This window comes from Henckelia pumila, chromosome 2 (assembly GCF_033568475.1).
Source record: "Henckelia pumila isolate YLH828 chromosome 2, ASM3356847v2, whole genome shotgun sequence".
NCBI classification, from domain to species: domain Eukaryota; kingdom Viridiplantae; phylum Streptophyta; class Magnoliopsida; order Lamiales; family Gesneriaceae; genus Henckelia; species Henckelia pumila.
Genome location: NC_133121.1, coordinates 30,007,975 through 30,025,923, shown reverse-complemented (window position 1 = coordinate 30,025,923; position 17,949 = coordinate 30,007,975). Strand labels below are relative to the sequence as shown.

The 17,949-nt window shown below is 39.7% G+C and overlaps 1 protein-coding gene across 2 annotated transcripts; it reads right to left on the bottom strand.

Moving 5' to 3' along the window:
- Nucleotides 1-18: 18 nt before the first annotated feature.
- Nucleotides 19-3,443, bottom strand: LOC140882475 (uncharacterized). Of its 2 annotated transcripts, none has more exons than XM_073288511.1 (2): nucleotides 3,106-3,443; nucleotides 19-233 (listed from the first exon to the last, which is right to left on the bottom strand). In XM_073288511.1, exon 1 carries the CDS (start codon nucleotides 3,377-3,379, stop codon nucleotides 3,116-3,118), a length of 264 nt encoding a protein of 87 aa, XP_073144612.1. In that variant the 5' UTR covers nucleotides 3,380-3,443; the 3' UTR covers nucleotides 19-233; nucleotides 3,106-3,115. The 2 variants fall into 2 exon arrangements, with proteins under 2 accessions (XP_073144612.1, XP_073144611.1); XM_073288510.1 differs by having other exon boundaries at nucleotides 19-239; nucleotides 3,106-3,440.
- Nucleotides 3,444-17,949: the final 14,506 nt, after the last annotated feature.

The following is a 17,949-nucleotide window of genomic DNA, read 5'->3' as shown; positions in this document are numbered from 1 at the left end:
TCAAAATACATAAAGAAGAGTTCCAACAGAGAATAATAATAGAACAAAACAAATCCCAGATCCCAAAGATCACCGACATAACAAATATAACAATAAGTTTTACAAAGATTTAGTAGCATCAATCTGCAAATGTATTTGCATCACCTCGCTTTATTCTGTTCAATGCATAAAAAACAAAAAAAAAACTATTGATGCTTCCCACATTGCCATCAATGATCGCCCAGGCCCTTTGGCTGAAGCTGCAAGTGAAATGTACAAACATGTTATGGAATCCAGTGGGCATAATAGAGCAATGTCTGAAATAAGTAGCAGTGCACACTACCACACAAGCAATTCCTTCCCCGTTCTGTCCTACGAAACAGTGTTATATGCATCTACTCATTTACAAAGCATTTGAGACAGAATCTATGCATAATCAAAGATGCATAAAAGGACAATATAATTGTCTCTGAGAGCAATAATCTGGTCTATCAACAGTCTCACGTGACAATAATGATCACGAGGAGATTCAAAGAACATGTTGAAAATGCATCATTTTAGGCATTTCAATGCATCAAGTTTCATTATCGGCATTCCAAGCAATACACAAGAAATCCTACATAGTAAGATGCAACTAAGATACCAGCAATTTGCGCAAAATGTAAGGACCTGAGTACTTTGCCCACCAAACCATTCTGACAACTTTCAATGACAGTGTATGGATTAGGGACTGAAAATGATTTGCAGGATCAGTAATAGGTTCATATTTTTCACAAGAAACAAAGTTCATTAACAAATTTAGGCATCGTTGGTCTGCGTGATGAAATAAACGAATGAGAGTTAAAATGGGAGATAAGAAATTGAAAGATAGGGATAATAAATAAAATGTGACAAAATATACGTTGTTTGATTGGATTTTAATATGATTAATTAATTTTATATATATTCTTGGATTGACCAAACCGCCGTCACATTATTATTATTAAAAAAAAAATCTGCCCTCACTTTCTTATTTCTCCTTACTATTCAATTTTTTTTTCTTTCAGTTTTTGTTTGGCTTTCACCTCCGACCACAAAATAACCTCCATAGCCAAAACATACAAAAAAAACAACAAAGAATATAAAGAAAAGAAAAACAGAGCTCGGCCCAACACCACTGCCACCCCTAAAATGACTTGCAACTCCACGTTTTTTGTCCTCACACCTTCATGGGCAAACCTTAACCTCCCACCTTCTCTTTCATCAACATTTGTGGCCGTTCCACCTCGAGCAACGATTGTTCGTGTCTCTTTTCCTTTTTCATGATTTTATCCAAAAAAATTACATTTTCTGTTTGTTGTTCATGGTGAATGTAGGAGAAAATGAGATTGTTAAAGCTGTGGTCGATTGGAGAATTGAAGTTTTTGTTATTTTAGATTTTTATTGTAGAAATTTTAAAGGGTAAAATAGATATCTCAATGCACAATGTAGATGAATGACAAACTTTCTCACGGTCAATTGTGGGATGATTTATCGAAGAATTTTATGAAAATTGTGTCTACAGGTTTGGGCTCCACCTTTTATCAAGGACTAGATATTTGTCAGCCTAACATCAGATTTAGGGAGATTTGAGAGAAATCCCATGCTTATCCCTAGCTACCGAACAGAGCCTTAGGCATTGTTTGGTTTGATGAATTATTAATCTATGTATAACTTATCCCAATTAATTTCGCCTTATTTTCGTCATATTATTTATCTATTTATTAATTAATAATTTTACATCAATTAAATCAAATAAATTATAATCTATCCATCAAATCAAATAATATATTAACTATTTTTTCTAATTTATTTTTAATTTACATTATATTACTTATCTATGGATTACTTATCCTATCACTCAAACCAAACGGTGTCTTAAAGTACAGCTGAAGGACAAGACATCCAATGAAACAATCTTATGTGTAATTTTTTGGATCTTTTAACCCTTCCAAGCAAATAATAGGTTATCCATAAGTCTAACCATGTTACATTTTTCCAGTCATGCCCATAACAAAATGAATTCCTTTAAGATCTTATACCAAATAGATTTAGTGAAAGAACAGGTAAGAAAGAATGGAATATGATGCTAAATCGAAAGAAAAGTTTGTAATGATGGTTGTGGGATTGTCCAATTTCAAAGTGATAGCGGGTCAAGATAATCAAAAATCATTTGGGGCGATCCGATAGTCCAGGGATAATCATTTCAATTTCTTTTTTTGGCAAGGGTAGAGTATAAATTGTATTAACTCCTCACTAGATTAGAAACTTAGTTTTGCGGCGCCATCATACTTATTGGCACCGCTTGTGTTTAAACCTTGGCCATGAGTTCTCTGGCAAACCAACTAATAGCCCACAGGATCGCTCTTTCCCATTACAAGATTTACTGTGCTTCCCGTTGATGGGACTTTATGTACCACACTACCACTAGGTTACAATGATTACCACACCTGGACCAAGTTTCTTGCTGATGCATCCACGAAGGGTCAAGTGGTGACAGAGGAAAAATCAATAGTGCTACAAATAATTTTATTATGGAAAGCAGCACAAAGCAACTGTGACAGCTTAATTCAAATGGTCAAACAATATCCAAAGCTATCGGAATATTCAGTAGACAATTGTTTTACAAGTAGCGACAAAGTGAAACAAGGATGAGTCCATTGGCCAGGGATGTCCATCCGAGTAAGCCCACTAATTGGGGGTTTACTGACACATTACACAGTCCCTGTTTGCACTCCACCTTGAGGACAAGGTGGTTTTGTGGATGAGTAGAATGATAAGATATTAAAGGCATAAAAAATTTTCACAAATCTGGAATCTCTATATTCTCTTTTCTCTCTCTCTGTGGATGTGTGCGCGTAGATTCTCTCATCTTTCCTAATCTTTATATCATGGAGTTAGTTAGACACTCTCTCAACGATTTGAATTTGGTTTGCATCAACTTAACCGATCAGAATTAGGGAATGAAAAAAGATAATTCAGATTTCAACAGAGCTATGTTCTAAAATTAAGGACCACTTGAATTCCCTTAAACAGAAACTAGGCAGATGTATAATTCAACAAAACAAACATTAACAAAAATATATATAGATGGATAAAGGAGGGGACCTGTGTGAGATCAATGGCCACCATGCTGCTGCTTGTGCTCGAGGTGACGGCGCTCCTCGGGTAGGGCGAGAAGGTAGGACAAGGCCATTCCTCCGAAGCAGACGTGATAGAGCGGATCGATGGAACTGGTCTCAATGTACTTGGCGTGGTAATTGTCGAGTCCACGCTTCACAGAGCTGCTCACATAACTGACGGTGAAAATGGGTTTCAGACGAGCAGGCAACTCCTTCACCTTCAGCCCCTTGATCTCGTTGTAGAAACTCCTCATCGCCATTGATACGATACGGAACCCTAATTGCTGTCCAAGGGAATTTCAAATAATTATTATGTTGTTTCGTTTCGGTTTACATTTTTCTTTCGAAAAAAGCCTTGCCTCGAATTTTCCACCGATTATTTAATTTAAATTTAAAAATATTAAAAATAGACAATTAATTTTTTTTTTTAATTTCTTCCATCAATATTACACTTCCTAACTCTTTTATACACTTTTTCAATACAAATAACCACATAATATTCCTATTCCCCAAAAAATAAAAATACAACGAGCATGTCTGTGAGGACTCGGGCGCTAATCTCTCAAATCAAACATTTAATCCAAGTTCATGAATTAAAACCAAGCAATCAAGCAAGCATCCAAAGCGCCTAAAAAAAAAAAATTTTTTAAAAGGTTGCCCTGCGCGCGCGCGAGCTGCATGCTCGCCCGAGCGCGGGCCAATCGTCCAGAAAAAAAATGGCAGCACTTGGTTGTTGCTGTCCAAGCCTTTCCAAACCATTTAGAACATCTAACAAGTTATGTCCATGCTAACATAATCCTATCCAAAAGAATACAAACATGCTCATGCCAACTCTTCTGAGATAATATCAAAGCTAATGGCATAAATTGTAGTAGCCCGAACCCAGCTTTAGTGAGTAATTGATAATTAATCCAATTAACATGATTAATGGAACTATTAATGTATTAACGGAGTCCGGGATTAGACCCGAAATGATCAGAAATGGTCCGGAGGGTCAGAAAGAACGGACGCAACATCCAGGGATCGGACGCAACGTTCGTGCCATCTGAAATGCGTCATTGCTTACGCACTTGATGGGACATCGAAAGCAACGAAGGAGAACGGAAGCAACGTTCGTCAGGCAAAACGGACGCAACGATGAGGAACGGACGTTCCGTTCGTGGTCTATAAATAAGGGTGCCAAGGTTCACTTTCAGACGCACCAATCACCTCTTCTCTCTCATTTCTTTAGCCTTCTAGCTTAGATCTAGGGCATTCTAGGCGTCCCATTGGGAATCCGGAAGTGGCATAGCGATCCAGACGTCGTAGCGGAGCTGTGGCCTAGTTTTGAGGCAATCGACAGCAAAGGGCTAACGACGGACGAAGGTATAGCTTTTGCTTCCTAAAAATATTTAGGAGTATGCAATAGCCTAGTTAAGGCTTTTTAGAGCACTATAATGATATTAGTATCATTTGGCAGTGTAGTGCGGATTATAGGCGTAGACCTAGAGCTGGTAGAACGCGTCTAGTATTTGAGGTACGAAAGTACTGTTCGAGATATGCTGACTGAGTATGCATGTATTATGTGACTGCATGATTTATATGCCATGATTTTATACTGCATACATTTGCATCTTGAGCTATCTCTTTTGAGATGTCTGTTAGTAGGGTTTACCCTATCCTGTTAGTGGACGGAATTCCATCGATTTGGGTCCCGCGTATCCACTAGTATTTTCGGTATGTGAGTCACCTCCTGAAGCGACGGCACCGCGTGCTACATACTAGGGTCTGGTCTGTCTTTGTTATCTGATTCTTGAACTCCAGTCAGTAGACGATACACTTGCATGCATGTATACTCATACTCTCGTGCTGAGCGTTTTATGCTCACGTCTCGTACTCTGTGTTTCTGGACACCCTATTCCATGGGACAAGTTTGCGATTGGACGAGGCGGGTGGATCCAAGAGGGACTAGGCAGTGGTTGGCCAGGTGGAGCTTCGTCTAGGTTTATTCTTTTGTATTGAGTTGATACAGCATTCGATTTGGTTGTATAACTATTTGGGTATTTGCAGATTCCTTTCCTTGGGATTGTATATTGTTTATGGTTTCCGCAGCTTAATTCTGGTTTACTGTTTGATTAAGTTAATTGCATGTCTAAGTTCTATTTAGTAGGTGATCTCGGTAAGGGTCACTACATTTATGGTATCAGAGCATGCATAGTATTCTTGGGATTTAGATTCTGCATAAGATAACCGTGAGGTAATTTTTGTAGATGGCAGACCGCGATGATCAGAGTAGCCATGGCAGTATTGGTGGACGTTGCCGATGTCGATCGGGAGCGTCGTCGAGAAGGCCATCATCGTCGCCATGATGATCAGCGTTTCAGTGTGCGCCAATTCTTACAGATGGGTCCTAAGCCCTTGGTTGGAGGCGAGTCTCCGGAGGATGCGGAGAACTGGTTAGACCGCATGGAGATGACTTTTCAGATGTTTCGTTGTACTGAGGAGCATAAGATGGAGACACTTGGTTATCTTCTGGATGGACGAGCCCAGAAGTGGTGGAGATTCACTTCTGCACCTTTTGTTGCGGCGAGAGGAGTGGCCACCTGGGCCGAGTTTCGCACAGCTTTTCAGAAGCTGTATTTTTCTCCTGCACTCCGTCAGATGAAGGTGGGTGAGCTACTGATTCTGCGACAGGGAGCCATGTCTATTGACGAGTATCAGTAAAAGTTCTTCGATCTGTTATCCTATTGCCCCGAGATTGCCGACAGCTCTGAGATGAAGTATAATATGTACCTTCAGGGCCTTAACCCTGAGATTCATGACCGTGTGGCGGTTGATGATGACATGACCTACGAGGGTTTGGTGAGCCATTGTCACCAGGCGAAGGATAGCATTCGGCGGAATAGGTTTTTCTCTCAGTCGAGGCCTGTGAGTTCTTTGGGTCCCCGTGCTCAGACTTTCAAGAAGTCCGGATCTACTTCTTCTTCCTCTGGTTCCACTGGTGTTGTTCATTTTGGGAAGAAGGAGAAGTGCGACCATTGCGGAAAGAACCATCCGACCGACAGATGTCGTAAAGCTTCTGGAGCTTGTTTCCATTGTGGAGAGGTGGGTCATCTCCGGACGGATTGTTCACTATCTGGGGGAGGCGGTTCTGGTTTTGGGTCGAGATCGGGTTCTCAGGCCACCGTTCAGTAGAGGTCGCAGGGACAGCCTGCTGAGAGTTCTCACTTGAAGCCACGGGCTTTTGGCCAGGTGTTTGCCTTGAGTCATGATCAGGCAGTGGAGGAGAACGAGAAGGTCATCGCAGGTACATTTCTGTTATATGGTATACCTGCTCTTGTACTTATTGACACTGGTGCATCTCATTCCTTCATTTCTGCACGTTATGTTAAGAGTGAAAGAGTGGGTGCCCGGTTAGCCAACTTGTGGCTAAGGGCTTTTATGACTCTATGTAAAACAATCTTTTGTTTAATATAATTTACACTTTTATAATGGTATTGACTTTATCTTTTTTCATATTGTTATATTATGATATAATATTGTTGTTTTGATAAAGACCTTGAATATACTATAGTGTATGTACGATGTGGTAGCATATGGGGATGGCTATCATGAAACACATCTTATAGTCACTGTATATTCTAAACTGTTCCTAGTCAATTGAGCCGTCCGCAAAAAGGGATAAGGATCGCTCGAGATTGAGACTAGCATTTGCGATGCCGAGTACCACGTTTCATTGGTATGGAACATAGAGATGTTCAAAGCATGCAAATGGATATTCATATGATGAATGATCGAACTACCCTATTCGGACTTTCCAAGTGGTTATCACTTATCGAGTGGATAAAGTCCGCGGTTTTGGTTGTACACCATTAGTCCTTATTACTTGAAACATCATTGAGACTCTATATGCTAGTATTGTACTTTGACTCGTTTACCGACTCTATTGGGGTCATCAGGTTTTGGGATTGGGTACAGTTATGACACATATAGGAGTCGATGCTTTGTTGTCAAGGATTCACCACATACTTGCGAGTGTGGATATCCTATGCGATCTGAGGATATATTAGTGTGACGAATCTCTGGCCAGAGTACATGATGTGTTTTAGGTTAATTGGTTATCCTAGTAACACATGCGATGTCACTATTTGATCTCCAAGATGTAATGCATAGTTATCGAATCTCGAACGACTCTCGATATACCAATGGTTGTTGATTCGATCGGAATATATGGATGAAGGGACCGTACTGTATGCTAACCAAAATCTACTGGTTCTTGCAGGCACTATCAGTAATACCTAGGGAATCATGGGGCGATGTTGCTAGGCGCTCTTACCATGATTCGATGGGTAAGTCGGAAATTGTTGTTCCGAGTCACAAGGAGTTGTGAGCCCACGGCTAGCTGTATTTCTGAACCATTGAGGGTTACACAAGTAATGGATTACTAAAACCCCGTAGAGATAGTTAAATTTAAAGAGTTAAATTTAATGAAAGAGAAGTTGGACTTCTTAACTAAAGGGAGTGGGATTTCCTAAAATGACATAGGGATGGGCATTTTTGGAAATCACTGAATTCGGATTCAGAAAAATTATCTTGACTCTAAAAGATGCAGAAATGATTTCTGTGCACATTGGTGAAATCAGTTTATCAATCGGAGTCACGATGAATTTTATATTAATTTCTATAACAACGGGCTTGGCTTGTTGGGCTTAAGTTATGGATTGTGGGCTTTAAGGAGTTAGAGTCCTGATACAATTATAACTAGAAATTATCTATAAATAGAGGTGTTGGGTTCGAAAATCAAACACATTGTGTCTTATAATTTTCAAAATTACACTCTAAATATTTCAAGGGGATTTTCGAAATCCTCTGTCCCTTTCGGAGAAAATTCGGCTTGTGATTTTTATGAAAAATTACAATCTGAATTAACAGATCATATCTATTTATTCTCTACGCAAACTTCTGATTGATTTCTAGTGCAGTCAATCAGAGGGTTTTGTTTTCTATTCGTGGACCTGATTGAAGAAACGTTCGTTCATCAGTTCCAGGGATATACAACAAGAGCAGATTAAATTTTGTTGGTGTCCATAATCTCGCTTCGAGATTTTAAGGTAAAATATTTAATTGTGATTATTTATTTTACTTACACAATTTAATCGTAAAAGTTTTGATACCCAGATATGGAATCGTTCCATATTAATAAAATAAATTTTTAAACTTCCGCTGCACCGGATATCAATTCTAATTGATCTAAACACAGTTTTCCAACAGTGGTATCAGAAACAGGTTGCTCAGATCAAACGATTAAATTAATCGATTGTACAAAATTTTTAAGCCTCGTTTTTGAAACAAAACAAATTTTAAAAAAAATCAAAATTTTGACGGGCAAAACACGGGCAGCGATCGGATCGCTGCCCAATGGGCAGCGACGGGCTGCCCGGGATTGTCCCAGGCAGCCTGGAAAATTAAAATTTTAATTTTTTTAAAAAATTTTAATTTTTGAAATTCTTGTGTTTGATCCGATCGAAAATTGTTTTTGATTAGATCACGAGGCATCGGATCGAATTGTTCGAGTTCAAAATTTTTAAAATTGATTTTTGGATAAATTTGAATTTTTGGAAAATTTATAAATTTTATCCGTTAAATTAAATTTTATAAAATTAATTATTTTGGTACAATTGATGATAAGATATGATCTTATGGATGGATAAGATAAAATATGATTTTATCTTTTAAATTATGATGCCATTGCATGTTTATCCAATTATTTAATTATTAAATTAATTAATGGATAAAGGATGATCGATTGCCATGACCAATGTTTTAGGTGTATGTTAGGTGATTTATATTTGTCTTATTGTTGTTGGTGTTTATTAATGGGCATGATTTATAGCCCAATATGATTGTCATATGTAATAAAAGTGGGTCTGGTTTATGGCCCATTCCCATCCCTAAAAATGTATCCCATATTTGTCATCGAAATTTATTGTAAATTTATTAGACTTAGTGGGAGACAAAGATTTGAAGAAATGGTGGGCCCAGCAGACAATGAAGACCGAAGAAATGTAAATTGAAAGCACAATGTAATAGGATTGCATTGCATACTTGCATAACATCTAGGATTGGACTTAGACTCGTGATTGGCAACCACGGATCGAATAGTTAATGGGATCGATCATCCTTTAATAATATATGATATTATTGATGTATGCATGTTTAGACTAAATTGTATGAATCCCGCAAGCATACATATATTTGCATGATGAGACAAATTTCAAAAATAAAATCCCTCATTTTAAATATGATTTAAAATTGATATCAAGATAAACAAAAGGGAATTTTAAATATTGTTTAAATATTCCTACCTTCCATCAACGATCAATGTATGTGATGCTACCCGCGGATACGGTCCGGCTCATATTATTGGGGAGGCCCGTTCGTCGGAAAGCTGTACATTGGATCGACACATGTTGTAAGTTGGGTGGAACTCCCATGGGATTGGCTCATATTATTGGGGATCCACATGGAGACCGTCCATCACAACTTAATATTGATGGGTCATCTTGACATGTCACAATAAACGGCGTCATATTATTGGGCCCTTATTGGAAATGAGGTAAAAACATGGAGGTTGCTTTGGAAGCAATTGGGCTCTACCTTTTGAAAATTATGGTTGGCTGATATTATTCGGGATCATAGTTTGTCAATTGGACTCCATGTTCCCACTAAAGAAAATGTTTCTCATTTTCACTAGAGGGTAGTGAAATCGTCAAAATAGTGGGAGTGTAATTCATAAAATGAAATTCGCCATATTTTATGTCTTAGTAAATTAATTAAACAAATCACTGGTTATTGTCTGTTTCCTATTCAGTATTTCATTACTATGAATTCGCGTAATCCACTACTCTCAATTCTCGATCAAAACAAGTTGACTGGCGCTAACTATACGGAATGGTTCCGTAAGTTAAAAATCATTCTAAATTCGGAGAAGGCTTTCTACGTGTTAGAGAAGCGTCCTCCGAAGGAAGCCCCGGCTAACACTAGTCCGGAAGAGTTGAAAAAGCTTGACGATTGGTGGGACCATGATGTCAAGGCAAAGAGTTATATGCTAGCATCAATGTCTGATGAACTCCAGAGGCGATTTGAGGATGCGGTGAATGCTGCTGACATTCACAGCGCACTCAAGGAACTTTTTGGAGCTCAGTCAAGGGCCGAGAAATTTGCGACTGTCAAAGAGCTCATGACATGCCGTATGCGAGATGGGACTTCGGCCCGTGAGCATGTGGTACACATGATTGGGCTCATTGAAAAGTTGGTAAAACTCGAACTGACATTAGAGCATGAACTCAATGCGGACTTGTTGCTTCTTTCACTTCCTTCGTCGTTTGACGGCTTTGTGATGAACTTCAATATGAACAAGATAGAGGCCACCCTTGAAGAGATGGTCAATATGCTTGTGACTTATGAAGCCACACTAAAGAAGGATAAACCGGTACTCTTGGTTGGCTCCTCTTCTAACTCTAAGAAAGGACCAAGTGGAAAGGGTAAGAAACGTTCTGCCCCACCCAAGAAGATTGTACCAAATAAGAAGGGAAAGGCTAAGGCTTCAATTGGAATAAAAGATGAAAACGTTTGTCATTACTGCAAGAAATCCGGTCATTGGAAACGTAACTGCAAGGAATACCTCGAACAGTTGCGAACTGCAAAGGGTATGTTTTACATTAAAATAAATGTTTCGCTTAATACTTCTTCTTGGGTATTGGATACCGGATGTGGATCTCACATTTGCAATGATTTGCAGGTGATGACAAGAAGTCGTAAGCTAAGGATGGGTGAGACCCAGCTAAGGCTCGGGAATAGTTCTAGAGTCGAAGCCAAAGCTATAGGAGACATTTATTTAGTTTTGCAGAACAATTTTAAGTTATTTTTTAGAGATGTTTTATATGTTCCGGATTTGGTCAAAAACATTATATCTATTTCTATGCTTGATAGAGATGGTTTTTCTTGCAATTTTGTAAATGGGATTTGCAATATTTACAAGAATGAATATTTGATTGGAAATGGACAACTTGAAAACGATCTATATAGCTTAAAATTAAAAGACGTTCCAATTAATTATGTTGATAAACCGGTAACAACAATTAAAAGGAAGGACGATAGTCAAAACCCGGCAAACCTTTGGCATGCTAGGCTAGGTCATATTTCCTCAAGGAGAATGAACAAGCTAGTGGGAGAGGGCATGTTTGATATGTCTGATATTAACTCTCTACCTACTTGTGAGTCCTGCCTAAAGGGAAAAATGACTAAATCTCCTTTCAAAGGGAAACCTGAGCGTAGTCAAAATCTGTTGGATTTGATCCATACAGATGTTTGTGGTCCATTTAGGATTGGTACTAAATGTGGCAACACCTACTTCATTACCTTTACTGATGATCATTCTAGGTATGAGTATTTATATTTAATGAAATATAAGTCTGAAGCATTTGAAAGGTTCAAAGAATTCAAGGCTGAAGTAGAAAACAAACTAGGTAAAAGTATTAAGGCACTTCGATCGGATCGAGGTGGAGAATACTTAAGTACCGAGTTTTTGGACTATCTAAAAGAGAATGGGATTCTCTCTCAGTGGACTCCTCCTATGACACCTCAGCTTAATGGTGTTTTGGAGCGTCGCAATCGAACTTTGTTGGACATGGTTCGATCCATGATGAGCTTCACTGAGCTCCCACCTTCGTTTTGGGGCTACGCGCTTGAAACGGCACTATTGTTGTTAAACAACGTCCACACTAAAGCAGTAAATAAAACACTATACGAGTTATTGAATGGCAAAGCTCCTAAGTATTCGTACTTGAGGATTTGGGGATGTCCTGCTTACGTGAAGCAGACAGTGGGAGATAAGTTGGATAGTCGATCCTCCTTATGTTATTTTGTGGGGTATCCGAAGAATTCAATCGGATATTATTTCTATCATCCTAATGAAACAAAAGTGTTTGTTTCAAGGAATGTCACCTTCTTGGAGAAGGAGTTCTTATTGGATAAGAAAGGCAAGATGATGGAACTCGAAGAAATTCGAGAAGAACCCGAGATACAAAATAGCGATCCTACACCTCAAGAATCATCACAAGACACGCCTACTACTAGGAGATCCGAGAGGACTTCTAGGCCTCCTATTAGATATGGTCTTCTTCTTGAAGGGGATCAAAGTGAACCCGACATTGGATGTGATCCAAGAAACTTCAAGGAAGCAATTTCTGATGCGGATTCAAATTTATGGCTTGAAGCTATGCAATCGGAAATAGATTCGATGCATTCTAACCAAGTTTGGTCTTTAGTAGATCCTCCCGATGGAATTGTTCCAATTGGGTGCAAATGGATCTACAAGAGAAAGCTTGGGCCTGATGGAAAGGTATTGACCTACAAGGCACGATTGGTGGCAAAAGGTTATACTCAAAGACAAGGAGTTGACTATGATGAAACCTTTTCACCAGTCGCAATGTTCAAGTCCATAAGAATCCTTATTGCCATAGCAGCATGGTATGACTATGAGATATGGCAAATGGATGTAAATACTGCATTTCTTAATGGAAACATTAAGGAAGAGATCTATATGACGCAGCCTGAGGGATACACATCCATGGGAAGCGAGCATAAGGTATGCAAGCTTCAGAGATCAATCTATGGTCTCAAACAAGCATCAAGAAGTTGGAACCAGAAATTTGATGAAACAATAAAGAATTTTGGTTTCATCAAAAACCCGGAGGAACCATGCGTGTACAAGAAAGTAGTTAAGGATGCGGTAACATTCTTAGTACTTTATGTTGATGACATTCTACTCATGGGGAATGACGTAGGGATGTTGCAGTCAACAAAGATATGGTTATCAAGTAGATTCTCGATGAAGGATTTGGGTGAGGCCTCCTATATTCTTGGGATACAGATCTATAGAGATAGATCTAAGAGAATGATAGGACTTACTCAATCAACCTACATCGAAACCATATTGAAAAGGTTTTCAATGGATGGGTCCAAGAGAGGACATCTACCTATGTGTCATGGAGTTTCTTTATCCAAGTCTATGTGTCCCAAGACTGACGAAGAGATAGAAAAGATGACACACATACCATATGCGTCAGCCATTGGTAGTATCATATATGGGATGATATCTACCAGACCGGATGTGGCCTATGCTCTGAGCGTCACGAGCAGATATCAAGCCAATCCCGGTCAAATGCATTGGAAAGTCGTGAAGGATATTCTTAAGTACTTGCGAAGGACTAAGAATGTGTTCATGGTTTATGGAGGAAGAGAATTGAAGTTGGAAGGCTACACCGACTCTAGCTTCCAATGTGACGTGGATGACTCGAAATCAACCTCTGGATTTGTATTCGTGCTCAATGGCGGTGCTGTCTCTTGGAAGATTTCCAAGCAAGACACCACAGCGGATTCCACCACTAAGGTAGAATACATTGCAGCATCAGCTGCTGCTAAAGAGGCGGTTTGGATAAGGAAATTCATCCAAGAGTTGGGTGTAATTCCTGAAGCTGTTGGTCCAGTCCCGGTGTACTGTGACAACACGGGTGCCTTTGCTCAGGCAAAGGAGCCAAGGTCTCATCAGAAGTCCAAACACGTACTGAGAAAATACCACATCATCCGGGAGATTGTGGAAAGAGGAGACATCAGTGTCGAGAGAGTGGCCTCTACATACAATATCGCTGATCCGCTTACTAAGCTCTTGCCAGAACCATTGTTTGACAAACATCGCGAAGCAATGGAATTACGTAGTATGACTAGTTGGCTTTAGGGCAAGTGGGAGATTGAAAGAGTGGGTGCCCGGTTAGCCAACTTGTGGCTAAGGGCTTTTATGACTCTATGTAAAACAATCTTTTGTTTAATATAATTTACACTTTTATAATGGTATTGACTTTATCTTTTTTCATATTGTTATATTATGATATAATATTGTTGTTTTGATAAAGACCTTGAATATACTATAGTGTATGTACGATGTGGTAGCACATGGGGATGGCTATCATGAAACACATCTTATAGTCACTGTATATTCTAAACTGTTCCTAGTCAATTGAGCCGTCCGCAAAAAAGGATAAGGATCGCTCGAGATTGAGACTAGCATTTGCGATGCCGAGTACCACGTTTCATTGGTATGGAACATAGAGATGTTCAAAGCATGCAAATGGATATTCATATGATGAATGATCGAACTACCCTATTCGGACTTTCCAAGTGGTTATCACTTATCGAGTGGATAAAGTCCGCGGTTTTGGTTGTACACCATTAGTCCTTATTACTTGAAACATCATTGAGACTCTATATGCTAGTACTGTACTTTGACTCGTTTACCGACTCTATTGGGGTCATCAGGTTTTGGGATTGGGTACAGTTACGACACATATAGGAGTCGATGCTTTGTTGTCAAGGATTCACCACATACTTGCGAGTGTGGATATCCTATGCGATCTGAGGAGATATTAGTGTGACGAATCTCTGGCCAGAGTACATGATGTGTTTTAGGTTAATTGGTTATCCTAGTAACACATGCGATGTCACTATTTGATCTCCAAGATGTAATGCATAGTTATCGAATCTCGAACGACTCTCGATATACCAATGGTTGTTGATTCGATCGGGATATATGGATGAAGGGACCGTACTGTACGCTAACCAAAATCTACTGGTTCTTGCAGGCACTATCAGTAATACCTAGGGAATCATGGGGCGATGTTGCTAGGCGCTCTTACCATGATTCGATGGGTAAGTCGGAAATTATTGTTCCGAGTCACAAGGAGTTGTGAGCCCACGGCTAGCTGTATTTCTGAACCATTGAGGGTTACACAAGTAATGGATTACTAAAACCCCGTAGAGATAGTTAAATTTAAAGATTTAAATTTAATGAAAGAAAAGTTGGACTTCTTAACTAAAGGGAGTGGGATTTCCTAAAATGACATAGGGATGGGCATTTTTGGAAATCACTGAATTCGGATTCAGAAAAATTATCTTGACTCTAAAAGATGCAGAAATGGTTTCTGTGCACATTGGTGAAATCAGTTTATCAATCTGAGTCACGATGAATTTTATATTAATTTCTATAACAACGGGCTTGGCTTGTTGGGCTTAAGTTATGGATTGTGGGCTTTAAGGAGTTAGAGTCTTGATAAAATTATAACTAGAAATTATTTATAAATAGAGGTGTTGGGTTCGAAAATCAAACACATTGTGTCTTATAATTTTCGAAATTACACTCTAAATATTTGAAGGGGATTTTCGAAATCCTCTGTCCCTTTCGGAGAAAATTCGGCTTGTGAGTTTTATAAAAAATTACAATCTGATTTCTCTACGCAAACTTCTGATTGATTTCTAGTGCAGTCAATCAGAGGGTTTTGTTTTCTATTCGTGGACCTGATTGAAGAAACGTTCGTTCATCAGTTCCAGGGATATACAACAAGAGCAGATTAAATTCTGTTGGTGTCCATAATCTCGCTTCGAGATTTTAAGGTAAAATATTTAATTGTGATTATTTATTTTACTTACACAATTTAATCGTAAAAGTTTTGATACCCAGATATGGAATCGTTCCATATTAATAAAATAAATTTTTAAACTTCCGCTGCACCGGGTATCAATTCTAATTGATCTGAACACAGTTTTCCAACAAAGAGGCATAAGTTACCATGCATTGCACTAGACGTAGTAGTTTCTATTTCTACTCCGATGGGTCAATCTGCTTTGGCTAAGCGTCTAGTGATGGGTTGTCCTTTAGAGTTCGAAGGGAACATTCTGATAGCGAATCTCATGGTTCTTGCGATGGATGACTTCGATTGTATTTTGGGGATAGACATGCTGACTACCTATCGAGCTTCAGTGGACTGCTATCAGAGATTAGTACGCTTTAATCCGGATGGGAGTGATAGCTGGTTTTTCTATGGTGAGGGAGCGCGACCCCCGATGCCTTTGGTATCAGCTTTGAAAGCCTGTCGAGCTCTAGAGTCTGGCGGGGAAGGCTACCTTATTTATGCAGTTGATTTGTCTGCTGAGAGCATTGGGATAGAGAGTATTCCTGTTGTGGATGAATTCCCAGATGTATTTCCAGATGAGATTCCGGGTTTTCCTCCTACTAGGGAAGTCGAGTTTGGCATAGAGTTGATGCCGGGTACTTCGCCTATTTCTCGAGCACCGTATCATCTGGCTCCGTCAGATATGCGTGAGTTGAAGAATCAGTTACAGGATCTTTTGGACAAGGGATACATTCGTCCTAGTGTATCTCCTTGGGAAGCTCCTGTTCTCTTTTTGAAGAAGAAATATGGGTCTATGAGGTTGTGCATTGACTACCGATAGCTTTAATCGAGTTACTGTGAAGAACAAGTATCCTTTGTCTCGTATTGATGACTTGTTTGATCAGCTGCAGGGTACTTCGGTTTACTCTAAGATTGACTTGAGATCTGGGTATCATCAGATGAGAGTCCGAGATCAGGACATAGCCAAGACTGCATTCCGTACTCGCTATGGGCATTACGAGTTTCTAGTGATGCCTTTTGGATTGACTAACGCGCCGGCTATATTTATGGATCTGATGAACCGTGTCTTCAGGGAGTTTTTGGACAAGTTTGTTGTGGTCTTCATTGACGACATCTTGGTGTATTCACGTAATGCGGACGAGCATGTTTCTCACTTGCGATTGGTACTGCTGACTCTTCGGGATGAGCAGTTGTACGCTAAGTTGAGTAAGTGCGAGTTCTGGATGGATCGAGTGGTTTTTCATGGCCATATCATATCCAGGGAGGGGATTTCTGTTGATCCGAGCAAGATTGAGGTTGTGCTTAATTGGTCGCGTCCGACGACGGTTGCTGAGATCCGTAGTTTTCTGGGTCTAGCAGGATATTATCGTCGCTTCATTCTGAACTTCTCTCAGCTAGCTCGACCATTGACGAAGCTTACCCGTAAGGGTGTTGATTTCGAGTGGTCCTCAGAGTGTGAGGAGAATTTTTGTGAGCTTCGATGACGGTTGACTTTTGCGCCGGTGTTGGCATTACCGTCAGAATATGAAGGGTATGTGGTTTACACAGATGCTTCTCTTCAGGGGTTGGGTTGTGTCCTGACTCAGAATGGGCATGTGATCGCATACGCTTCTAGACAGTTGAAGTTGCACGTAAACAATTATCCAGTTCATGATTTGGAGTTGGCAGCCATTGTGTTCGCTTTGAAGATCTGGCATCATTATCTGTATGGCGAGAAATTTGAGATCTTCACCGACCACAAGAGTCTCAAGTATTTGTTCACTCGGGTGGAGTTGAACATGAGGCAGAGACGTTGGATGGACTTGCTTAAGGACTATGATTGCGAGATTAAGTACCATCCGGGAGCTGCTAATCTCACCGCTGATGTCTTGAGTCGCAAGGTGCGACTATCCGCACTTCAGAATTGTTCTATGTCTAGTGCGATCGGAGAGTGTTGTTCTTCAGGGTATACCTTCAAGCACAAGAAAGGTATGCAGAGTATCCAGATGTTTGCGATATTATCTGAGCCAGCTTTTTATTTGCGGATTCGGGATGCTCAGATGTCTGATTCAAAGACCCAACATTTGGCTCGTCTAGCCAACGAGGGTAGCACGTCTGGATTTCACTATCAGTCAGATGGTTTTCTGTGTTTGTCTGGTAGGCTTGTGATTCCGGAGGATGAGGAGTTGCGAGAGGAGATTTTGTCTCAGGCACATCGCACTAAGTTGAGTATTCATCCGGGGAGTAACAAGATGTACAAGGATATACGTACTCGATTTTGGTGGAAGGGAATGAAACGCAGCGTGTATCAGTATGTTTCGAGATGCTTGGTTTGTCAGCAGATC

Bases quoted from the DNA above. Each gene is read 5' to 3' on its own strand.
- LOC140882475 (XM_073288511.1), bottom strand. From the start codon at position 3,379: ATGGCGATGAGGAGTTTCTACAACGAGATCAAGGGGCTGAAGGTGAAG.